At 39.0% G+C, this 12,658-nt stretch overlaps 1 protein-coding gene across 1 annotated transcript; it reads left to right on the forward strand.

The window, feature by feature from the left end:
- The first annotated feature begins 2,258 nt into the window (after nt 1-2,258).
- On the forward strand, nt 2,259-12,630 carry MTIF3 (mitochondrial translational initiation factor 3). Its single transcript, XM_044666116.1, has 5 exons — nt 2,259-2,303; nt 4,827-5,014; nt 5,898-6,358; nt 7,629-7,783; nt 12,406-12,630. Exons 3-5 carry the CDS (start codon nt 5,899-5,901, stop codon nt 12,628-12,630), a joined length of 840 nt encoding a protein of 279 aa, XP_044522051.1. The 5' UTR covers nt 2,259-2,303; nt 4,827-5,014; nt 5,898.
- Nucleotides 12,631-12,658: the final 28 nt, after the last annotated feature.

The following is a 12,658-nucleotide window of genomic DNA, read 5'->3' on the forward strand; positions in this document are numbered from 1 at the left end:
AACTGCAATATTATGTCTTCAAGGTGTTCAATAAAGTTGAAGAATCAATTGGACTAGTTGTAGCTGCTAAAGGTCTCTGGGAAACTCTCCAGATTTGAGGTTTGAGGGTACTGCAGGTCCCCCATAGACCCTGGTTCCCACCTCCCTGTCCCTCCATGGCTGGAAACAGTGAGTGAATGTCAGTTGGTTTCTTCCCATAATTAGCCTTCAGGCTAAATGTCATCCTTCCTGGGTCCTTCCATGTTCCATCTGAGAATTTTCAAAATGCAGACTTGCTTGACCTCTTACCATATCTTGTCCAGTCTGTTACACTCTCAAAGAGCTGCCAGTCTAATGATAGCAGACTAAGGCAGAATTCCAGTCCTCGGTCTCTTTTGCCTAGGCTAATCTGTCTAATCTTTCCTTCTTTCAACCCATCCTGTAACACTACTGTAAGACAAATCTAATGGACAAATCTGATTATTCTCTTCTTTATTTAAAACCCTTCAATGGTTTCTCATTAAAAGGGAAACCCTTTCCTTTGAACTCTCATAATACATATTTTGGATTCTATTTATGCAAAAATCACCTTCACACCATTCCATCCCAAATTAGAAAATCTCCATGGGCAAGGACCATATCTTATACTCTTCGAATCCTGCCCACTTCCCATGAAGTGCTTATGTGTAGCATGTGATTAATTACAGTTTTTATAAATTCACTGAATTTGCCTACAAATTTTAATCTTCACCATGCCATTGGAGCTATATATGCTATAAATAGTCTAGATAGATAGCTGTCTGTTGTTGTTTGAGCTTTTTTGAAAAGGACAGATGAAATCACAGGGCGATTGATGACTTGCACATGAATTGGATTTAAGTGAGGGAGAGTTGTGCAACGTTGTCAGCATCATGCTCTCTCCCAGAACCATCAAGCCAGTGGCAAAAGTCAAGATGACTACTGATGGGTAGAGATGCAGAGGATGACCAAGCTCCAAGTGCTTCATAGAACCTGTTTCAGCCACTTTTTAGGCTTTTGGAACAAATTGTTCTAATCTGCCCATTCCACCAGGAGAAGTCTTCCTGTGCTTGTAGTCAATATTCTAAACTCACTGGAGGGTTTGAGGCTGTCGGTTACTCTCAACTTAGTTTAGCTCATCTGCTGAGAAGGTTTTACTAATGTGGCTGCTGAGCATGCTATAGCTTCTTGAAGCCACAGGCAAGAGTTGGGTAAAGGATGGACACCAAAGGAGGGAAGTAGTCCTGAAAAAGGGCTCATACCTCGTCCCTAAACACTCCATATGCTCTTTATCTCTCTGTGTCTGTGTGTCTGTGTGTCTGTGTATCTGTGTGTCTGTGTGTGTGTCTGTCTGTCTCTCTCTGTCTCTCTCTCAAAGGTGGGGGTTGAGCCAAATGGCCTCTAGGGTTCCTTCCAGCTCTAACTCTTGGATCCTATGCTGTCCTACCCCAGTAGAGAGAGGAACTTTTAAGCAATGCTCCTACTGGTCTAGAAAGACTTAGGGTAAGCTAAGGTAAAGAGGGGCTCATCAGCAGAAGCTTGGCCACCCCTAGGTCGTTTTTTTCATCTTTAGTCACACATGAAGCCAGGGTGGTTAGGCCGGTTTTGGGAGATGGGGGTCGTGAATGATTCTGTTGTGGATCCTTTCTTTATTCAAGCATCACTCTAGCTAACCTCTAGAATTGTCTCCTTTCCCCGTAATCTGGGGACAGGTTGCCTCCTCCAGCTGTGAGGAGCTTGTGGTAAAAAATCGGATCAATGAACTGGACAGCCTGTTGGAGGTCTAATTTTATTTTGTCTTATTTCTTTCAGATGTGTAAACCAAGTCCAGAGAGGTTGAGGGGCATGACAAAGGTCACACAGTGACCAAGGGCAAATTTGAACCCAGGTCTCCAGACTAGAGACCCAGGGCCCTTGCCAGCACACGGAGTCATCTCTTGTACCACCTTGCCTGTTCCAGAGGGACACCCCGCCTCCACAGATGTATTTTGGGGGGAGAGTCAGGATGAGATGTGTGTTGAGGGGAGGGTCAGGATGGGATGGCCACGGGTCCAAGGCGTGACCAGAGCTTCGTTCCACTCGCTTTAGATCCCTCGCGCAAGGGCACGAATTTTCTGGAGTACTTTAAAACCCGCATTCTCAGTCGGAGGACTTTAATTCTCTAGATACAGCCCATCCCCCTCGCCCGCAGCTCCGCCTTCCCTTTAAGCTCCACCACAGGAAGCTCCACCCACTACGGGAAGGCGCTGGGTCTTTCGGCTTCCGGCGCTGCCGCTGGTTTTTCCGCAAACTCAAGTCTGATTCAGGTAACCCGGAGCTGCAGCCCGCGGGTGGGCAAGTGTGTGGCAGTCCTGCGTCTTGCTGGCTGGTCAGGGCTTGGGCAGGCTGCTTAAGACTTGTGGCCTGGCGCCCTGGAGGAACCTCGTCCTCTGTCCTTGCGTGCTCCGGTCAAGGCCGCTTTGCCTAGGACCCCATGTCCGGGTACTCCCCCAACCTGTCTGCGGGATGGATGTTCCCGCGAGAATCCATAAGCATTTAGCGAGCGCCCACCGCTGCATTTATTGGCACTGGGGAACCACTGAAGCTTATTGAGAAGCGTGTAGTGGAGAGGAAGAGATAGGAAGTGATAGGCACAGCGCTGGGGTTTCTAAGATAGAGGCCCTGCTCGCAAGGAGCCTATGGGGGCCAGGGCTGGGGAGGGCGTCCTAGACAAAGTGCTTGGAAAAGGAAAGATCACTTGAGGAATTGAATCGGGAAGGGCTTCGTGGAGGAGGTGACAGTGGGGTTACACTCGGAATATAAACTGTAACCAAACTGGTGGCTACTGAGGTCCCTTACCGTTACCAATATTGATAAAAAGGCACCTTAAAATATCCCCCTCGAATTTCACAACCACCCTGCGACCAAAGTATCTTTTCACGCAGGGAGGTTAAGTGACTAACTCAAGATCACACGTTCAATAGGTAGTGGGATATGAATCCAGGTTTTCTGGCTTCCAGGGCTAGCTCTTCCCCCTTTACTCACTCCTCTGGCTTCCGTAAAGATTCTGTGAGATTGGGGAGGTGATGCCCATTCCAAGGATGTGGAACGAGGAAAGGATAGACAGGAATAGAGACCTAGGTTGAGATAATAATGGGAAAGAAGTGGAGCCAGTTAAGCATGTTCTGGAGTTTAAACTTCATTCCTTGGCAGTGCCCGGTTTTGAGGTGAAGGAAGTCGGAGGTCATTCGCAGAGGAGATAGACTGATGGCAGGAAAACCAATAGGCAGATAATAGTTTGGTGAAAAGAGGGGGATCAGAAATATGGTGGTAACAGAAGCGGAGAGAGAAGGTCAGATACTTTCTTGTCTTTGGCTTCTCTCAACCAGGTAAGAGAGAAAGAAGCAGGCATGTTTCTCTATGTTCCCCTTTTGCTTCTCTCTGTGCTCTCGTGGCATCAAGTTTCTGATGGAAATGAAACTACTGCAGTTGCCACTTAATTTATAGGATATTAATTTCCAGCTTTCCTAACTAGGAATAGAAACAGTGCAAAGAATGCAAAAGTATAGTCTCACAAAGTTTAGAACTAGAAAGTGCTTAAAAATCAAGTCACTCTGTAGCTTCTTTATATTACGGTCTTATCCAAAATTTTGAAAGGTATTTTCACATACTATCTTTGAATCTTTGGTATACTAGCAGGAGCCCTAAGCTTGGAGACTGTTGTTCAGATCCTGTAACACACAGGCTGTGTGAAATTAGCTTTAACTTACTTTCCCTCTCTGATGATAGTTTCTTCACCTATATGTAGTATCTACCTCATCTAATTCTGAATAAACCTTTAAGCTCTGGAGTTACTTGACTAATATTCATGTCTCTTTTTTCTTTCTTAAAACCTTGCCTTCTGTCTTAGAATCAGTACTATATACTATTTATTGGTTCCAAGGCAGAAGATCAATAAGGACTAGGCAATGGAGTAAACAGATTATGACAAAACATTTTGATCTCTAGAACTTTCTCTAAACTATATGTTACTTATTACTATTTGCTACTAAGTACATAGAAGCTAGTTAATCTTGGCAATATGACAATACAAACCAATAAAATTTTCTGTGACTTCCCCACCTTTGAAAGTTATTTGGCAGTCTCTATACAGTATTTAAAATCCATAAAGCATAAGTATTAGAAATATATTTTTTTATTATAAAGAAAATGTAAATACTTATAGTTTTTCCTGACAGGTGCAAACTTATTTGGGGTTTAAACCAGGCTTCCAATAATATCATAATACAATTAGGAACTGCTCAGACTGTGGCACTGGGGATGTTATATAGGGGAGAAAGGCTTTCTTCCATACTTTAAACTCCAAATTTAACAGGTATAGATCAGCCATCCTTTAATCAGTTTTTTTTTCCCTTTAATTTTGTGTGATTCGGTTAGAAATGTAACTAAACCTTTCTTTATTCTGTAGGTGACTTACATAAGTATTGCTTGCTGTCCCAAAATTATTAGGCTTCTTTTGCTGATTCCTAAACTCCATCTCTATGCAGGGGGAATTCCTGTTATTTGTTTCTCAGGCAGAAGTGTGAAGCAAACTGGGAGACAGTGGTGGATACTCAGTATGTTCTTTGCTCTTAATTCTTTCTAGAACCTAACTTTATACTGTTTCAGCACTTCCCCTTAGCTCCTGTTGTGTCTCCAAAATAGCAAGCCTCTCAATTATCATCAGAAACTACCAGTTCCTGATGAGTTGTGCTTTCAAGTGTGCCAAATGTTTTGTATATAGTGTCTCATTTGGTTACACAAGAATAATGCCAGGAATGAGATTCAAACTCAGGCCTCTTTCCCTCCAGATCAAACACTTGATCCATTAGCATTTCCACCCTGCTCTCCAGTATTAATGGAAAGTGTCAAAGCCTCTGGCCATTTGCCAGCTCCAGTCATTAGGAAGGAGCCAAGACCCATGGCATTTCTGTGGCCACTCATCTCTCCAGCCCTGCTCTCTGACCAGTTGAGGAATAGAAGTCAGTACAAAATAAAGGTGAGAATTCTTTAACTAGTTTATTCCAAAGCACATGGATGAATTTCTAGAATGTGTGGGTTATATTTTCCCTTATATTTTCTCCTCTTCCTGGTTCACACAAGAATTAACCCCACTAGCTAACAACTGTGCCTAGCTATTTCATCTCACATACATTTTCATGTCTTCTAAGCACTTAGGTAGGGGATACATTCCATTCTTTGGCCTATACTTTTGGATTTCTCAGTCACTGAAAGGAAGAAATCCATTTACTCCAACTTTAAATATCTTATCTGTGAAGTTACCTACAAAGACATGGGCACTAATTAGCAAAGGAACAATAAAAAGCATCCCCCTTTACTCTTATTATTTCTTAACTAGGAGATAAATGTCATATAAAAGTCAAACAGTGATAGATTTTGGTTTGTCCTGTGTGCTATTCCCCTCTCCCTAATTATCAGTTTCATTTAGTTTTCTCAGTGGGCCAACTTTATGACCCACCCCATTTAAAATACTCTTTAAGGATTCTGTACAAAACCAAATACATTGGCCTTTTGTTAGGCAATAAATGATATGATATGTGTAAGCTGCTGCTGTACTTAGCATGAGCTACCATCATATCTTGGTAAATGCAATTTATATACTTGAGATTGTTTTGTGTATCTAGAATTAAAAGATACCCAGGAAATATGCAATAGGCTTATGAATATAGGCAGGCTGATAACCACAGCAGGGACACATCTATCCTCTGTAAAAACCTAATTTAAATTTCCCATATATAGGATCTTCTTTTCCAGAAACTATCATTCACCTAAATTATGTTCTCTTCCTAGGTACCATAATGTCAAGTTAAAGAAAAAAGAAATTAATGAATTTAAAAAACTTTGTCTCCTTGTTTTCTTAGAATGATAGCTCTTATGAGGAAGTTCATACATCAGGCTGTGAAAACTGGAATGAACTGTGATGATAGATATTTTAGTACAAAGATTGTGCAAAAGACAGCATTAGCACAGTTTGGGGCTATCACTGTTTCCAAAAGATTGCCACTGCCAGCATATGCTAAAGCACATAGTACTGTTGAAAACACAGAAGACAAAATGGACAAGAAAAAACTGTCAAAACCAACTTTTGGCAATGTTGGGAGAAAAATTCATCATCGAATTCTTCAAGTACTTGATGGTAATGGGAACAGTTTGGGAACTATGCATCGAGCTAACGTGATTCGTCTAATGGAGGAACAAAACCTGAGACTTGTTTTACGGAAAGCCAATGCAGATCCTCCAGTGTACCAGTTAATGACAGGAAGCCAGATTCATGAAGAACAGCTTCAACTAAGAGAGAAAGAAAAGGCTCAATCGAAAACTGGTAGATATTTTACTAATCATTTCAAACTGCTCTTTGAAATTGTAAAGATTTTAAGTATTTTAAGTACTCTATCTATTGATGCTCATTTCCTTCATCTCTCACTTTACTATTTTTCTCATCTTACTCTTGACTTCCTCTACCTCTATTTCTTCCTTACCATCTCTTAATTAACATCTCAGTTAAAAAAAAAATTAAACAAAATTAGCCAAACAAGTACTTTCTTGCCATTCAGGGAAGGAATTCCTTATTAGGTATTTCCTTTTTTCTCATAGATTGCTAGGAGTTAAAGACATTCTTTTGAAAAGTAGAATTGAGGCATATTCTAGCTGTGTGACTCTGGCCAAGTCCCTTAACTCCAATTGCCTAGCTCTTTCTGCTCTTCTTGCCTTGGAACTGATACTCAGTATCTGTTCTAAAACAGAACATAAGAGTTTTAAAAAGAAAAAAAGTAACACTAGATCTCAGATTACTGTTATACCCAAATAGGTACTTAGCATTATTTATGTTGTTAAAGTTAAAATATTTGCTAAATTATTAAGTGCTTATAACTATAAAGCATCTTGGAGAGCAAATTAGTCTGAACCTAGAGTTTGGAGATCTGGGTTTAAGTTTTTGCTTTGCTTCTTCCTAGACATATGACCTTGGAATAAACTGTTTAATCTTTCTGATCCAGTTTTCCCATTTGTAAAATCAAAACTTATCCTTGTTATCTTATGCTCTCTGGTAAAATTATATAAAAGTATATAAAAGTACTTTGGAAACTAGAAATCACAAAAAAAAATATCATCCTCATTTTCTTCCGCCAAAGTAGTACTTTAATTCCTTTTTTGTTAATCCTTTATGTACTCATTGGACAGAAGGGCTTAGGGAATAGCAACTAGCAATTTGGATCCCTGGTGTAAAGAAAAGAAATGGGTAGGATGGGCAAAAGTCCTAGAGATATAACTGGGGATTCTCAAAGACTATGCTAGTAGAGTACAAGCTTTGAATATGGTCCTAGCCTCAGTCTGGTTGCAAGCCTAGCCTTGCTAAGTTTTAAGTTAAACTCAATAGAGGGTTCATTCATCACAAAGTTAACTAATTTTTTTTTTAAGCATAGCAACTCATAAGACTGCTAAGCCATGGAGAAATTGCAATCTGCATCAATGGAGGGAACACTAACAATGCTGAAATTGCAGATCTTTAAAAGTATCATTCTGATAAAAACTACATAGGGAATCAGACCTGTCTCATTAACAGTAATCTTCTAAATATCATTGTCTTTGACTAGGACCTCCTCAGTTAAAGGAATTAATCTTTTCTTCAAATATTGCACAACATGATTTGAACACCAAAATCAAACAAATAAAACAATGGATTGAAAAAAAATATAAAGTCCAAATTACGGTAAAGAAAGACAAAACAGCAGACCCAGAAGATAATATGGTAAGTAAAATCAGATAGAAACTTTTTACTGAACATACTTTGAAAAACTTAAGATAAAATTACATTAACTAAAGGTATCAAAACATTTCATATGAAAAGTTAGCTGCTGGGTCATTATCTAAATGGTATCTTAAGATCATAGATTTAAAGCAAATGAGGGAAATGGGACATCAAAAGGTTATGTAACTTGCCATGGGGTGGTCAGTAAGCATTTGTGAAACACGTACTATGTGTTAGGCACTGTTCTATACAAAGAAAGGCAAAACCCAGGGCCTGTTCTCAAGGAGCTCATAGTCTGAGTCAGAAAACATTCAAATTGTGTATAAACAAGTAGACTGGATGAATTGGGAATACTAGAAGGAAGGCACAGGCACAAGAACAAAACAGGAAAGACTTCCTCGTAGAATTAGCTACAATTAGCCAAAATAGGATTTTAGCTGAAACTTGGAAGGGAAGCAAGTAGGTGAAAATGAGTGAAAGGATCCAAGGCCTTCAGGACAGCCAGAGAAAGATCCTAGACTCTGGAGATAGCTTCGTCATTGAATTGCAGAGTTGGGGCAAAGACTAAGATATAAAAAGATTAGGTAGGAGGGCCAGGCTGTGTCTAGCTGGATTTTATATTTGATTTTTGAGGTGATAAGGAAGACATGGAGAGTACAGCGAGGGACTATTAAGTATTAAAACTCTGATAAGTCACATTTGAACTCAGGTCCTCGTTACTTCAAGTCCCATACTACACCACGTGGCTAGTAACTATGCAGGTTTAGAGGTAGGACACAAAACATGTGTCTGGCAGTTATCTCCCCTCATCTGTAGCCCTCCCTCCCCTCTTCAAAGAAGGCTTAAGACCAATTTGCAGTCCCAGAATTTGATCATGCTGAGTGAGACAGTTGGGAGTGTCAGTTCTCTGTCATTTCAAGTTGAGTGTGTTCTATCTTTTGGTTACCTGGCTTTCATTTTGTAATCTACAGATTTTCATTGGTTAAAAGTTGGTGTAGATTATTTTTATTAATTTGGACATGTAAAATGATTAATTCAATTTACCCAAGATTTATATACCGTGTCCATTTCCAAAAGCTTATTACATAATTAAACAGCTAAAAGAGGACAATAATGGACTAATGTATGAATAATTAAACTAGGAGGAAAGTAGTGGGGTCTGGTAGAATGGTTCTCAAATTAGAATTCTACATTTTAATTGTACATTATAATTGTATTACTATATACTTCACAAAGATTTATTAATCTAACTATGTATCTGAACAAAAGGTCTTGGGGGCAACAAAAAGCATTCTGGCTTTAAGATCCTTGGTCTTAAGAAAAGTAAATGGGTTAATAGGCAAAACCTGGGTTTCATTTTGTCACCTAATAACCCCTTAGCCCTTTGGTTTCTTCACTTATAAACTGGAAATATGAAAACTGCTTTGTGTGACAGAAAAATTGTGAAGGTAGGGTCAAAATTGTAATATAAATTCAAGACCATTTATATATTCAACAGATATCTAACGAATAGTTACTTTTTGCAAGCTATTGCTAGGCATTAAAGAGGAAAGAGGGGGATTCAGAGAACTGTCAGATATACTTAAGTCTGGCTAGATCCAGGATTTTCATGACAAGTCTTGTTTTGAGAAAATACGTATCCTTTGAAAAAGGCTTTACAAAAGAGATAACCTTTGTGAAGCCACATATTCTGATTTTGGGTTCAGAAATATGGCCATTGAAGAGAAATTATCTGCTTTCTAGAAGCTTACATTCCAGTAGAGGAGGGTGGACATCAGACAAAATTGATTCAGTGTTAAAAAAAATCTGTTAATTAAGCACTTACTGTGTGCAGTGTGAGACACAGGCATAGGGAACCCTTTTTAGGAGGAAGGTCTGTATTGAATCATGCCCCAGAGCCGCTCAGTGCTCCGGGTAACTGCAACTATAAGTTACAGAGGATTTGCCAGTCTGTATCAGTGGAGTGATTTTTTCATACTTGGAGCCCTCCCTTCCCTCTCTATTAGTTCACAGATACAAAGATAAAATTGTATATGGTTTTTGTTCATCTAGGACCTTCAGTCTTGGGCGTTTGTTTGCCAAGGGTGGGGTAAGATGGAGCCCTATGGTACAAGGTGAATGTGAGAAATCTATACCAGTCTAGAGGAGCAGGAGGTTTAAGGAAGGAAGACTCCCAAATGGGAAAGTGTGGCAAAACCTGGCACAAGCTTCCTGTAAATGGTGGTGCCTTAACAGGGCTTTGAAAGAAAAAGCTAATCCCACAGGTAGCAATATTGAGGGAAGACTTCATTCCAGAAATTCAGACAGGAAAGGTTAAGATGGGATTCAGGAACAGCGAATAAAGCAATGTGACTGAGATGTAACCCACATTATGGAATGATATGAAATAATACTGAAAAAAAAAAACAATGGAGTGCATAAGACATTAAACTAGAGATTGTGTTATTTAGTAGGCAATGGAGTTCCCCCAAGAGAACTGACATGAATTGGGTAGGTTCTTTAAGATGATTATTCTGGCAGCGGTGTGAAGGGTAGAGAGAAAACAGACTGGAGTCAGGGAAACACCTTAGGATATTATTTCAGTAGTACTGGTGAAAATGAGAATGGAAAGGAAGGCAACAGGCAGATAAAAGAATCTATAGGAGGAAGAACTGATTGGATGTGGAACTAATTAGAGGTTGAAAGCAATAACTCAAGGTTTCATGCCAGACTGACTAGGAGAATAGTGGCACCTTCAACAAAGACAGGAAAATTGGGTGGAAGGGCAAGTTTTGAGGGAAAGATCAGGAGATCAGTTCAAGGTAGGAACATCCATATGGAAGTATCCAAAAGTAATTGGAAATACAGGATTGGAACTTGGAGAAGTTAAAGTAGATCATTGGCATGGGGTTCCACGAGAATAGATGAGATTGCTAAGGTAGATAGTATTTGAAAGAAGAGTGTCAAATGCAAAGGCTTGAGGTCTGAGGGTATTGAAGCCATTTAAAAGGCTATTTCAGCAATTCAGATGTGAGGTGACAGGAGCCTAAATCACAGTGGGAAAGAAAACAAAGGGATAAAGAGTGAAAGGATTGGGGAAGGGAAAAAAACAGCTAAACTACTCCAACCAAGGTTACAAGACTGGGTATGTTAGGTTAACTCTGGGACCATTAACCAAAATAGAGAAGTATGGAATAAGCGATCATTTGTTGTAAAAAGATGAGCTTAGTTGTAGAAAGCTTAAATTTGATGTTCTAGAAGGATATTCAGGTAAAAAAGTCTAAAAGCCAATATTTCTATTATCAGATTAATTACTAAGTTTTTCTTAAATTAACTTAGATATATGTAGACAGCCAGAATCAATTGCACAAGCATGCATATTGCTAGGTCATGTAAGCATTATCTTCACACACTATCTTTGGTTTGGCCCAGGGTTCTTTGATATTATCAATACATGGTTATAACTTAGGATTTTTTGATACTTGAATTTCTTTTTCTAATTATAGTTAATGCTAGTCAGCTAGTCCCTAGCACAGTTCCTTGCACATAGTTGGTTGGCACTTACTAAGCTCAGTTAGGTCTATGTAGGGTTTCTTCTGGGAACCTCTTCTCAGCTAACCATGTTCTACCTATCTATGGTTAATCTTCACTTCTATGTCAATGCATGTTATTCATATAGTAGTTTATCTTGCTTAATATTTTTAATTGGCGTTTAAAAGTACATTAGGCAAAACATGAGGGATTATGCGATACAAAGTGATTTAAGCAGGAGGTATTTCCACAAGAAGTCTGAATTCATATTTTAAAAGCTTAAAATAAAGTTTTTACTATAGAGTCTTGATATTACATGATTTTATAATGGTAATACCACCTTTTTTATATTAAATTTCCCCCATACTTTCCTCATTGACAGGAGCACTTCTCAGTAGTTAGGGGAATAAGTCATCCCCATAAACATCTCCCTATCTTTGGGAGCCTAGAGGTATGGGAGAAATAGGTTTGGCAAATACACGATGTTTCTTGAAACCTTGTTACATCTCTCAAATCTCTGCCATCCACATCGTGCATTGTCACTCTCACTCATAGCCACCAGAAGGAAATGACTCACAATGCTTGCCTAGTAGCCTTGTTCTTTGGGCACCAGTGGCCCCTATGAAACTGGTTAGAGACTTCTTTAAACCTCTCTATCAAATCATGTTCCTTAATGATATTTTGCTACTAATGTGGGCCTTTCTAGCAATTGTTTTGTGATCAGCAGCAGTATTTAAAGGTTCCTGGGAATACTTAACTGCTGTTTATAGATCATAAGGCTGAACTGTTCTCTGGGGGAAAACAGAGGAAGGTAGCATTAAAGATAAAAGTTTGGTTATAATATATGAATCATTATTGCTAGTGTTGGGCAGGATAATTTCATAGAAGATATGCCTGGTATTTTAATCTGATTAAAATTACATCTAGATTTTTCAATCTCAGCTTTCTTATACCTGAGCATTGTGATATAAGGAAAAGAATTGGGTTACATCTACTACAGGATCAGGAAACACTTAAAAACCCTAATTTTTACAAATGTTTGTGCTAATATGCAACAGTATATAAGACAGATAATAACTACATATAAATTTGATTTTGGTTTATTTTTTTAGGAGGAGCTCTTTAATAAAATTCTCAAGACCATGCCTGAACTAGCTACTTTCACATCCAACCCCAAAACCACAAAAGGTGGAAAAGCTGCAACCTGTGTTTTTCGCCACTTGAGCAAAAAGGAAATGGCTGAATATAAGAAGACTAAAGAAGAGACTGAAAAAAACAGAGATACTCTCAATAAGGAAAATAGTGATATTACAGAATCAAATATTCTGCAGCAGTGATATTTTAATAAAGAAAAACTTCCAAAAG

The sequence above is a fragment of the Gracilinanus agilis genome, chromosome 3 (assembly GCF_016433145.1).
Source record: "Gracilinanus agilis isolate LMUSP501 chromosome 3, AgileGrace, whole genome shotgun sequence".
Taxonomy (NCBI): Eukaryota; Metazoa; Chordata; class Mammalia; order Didelphimorphia; family Didelphidae; genus Gracilinanus; species Gracilinanus agilis.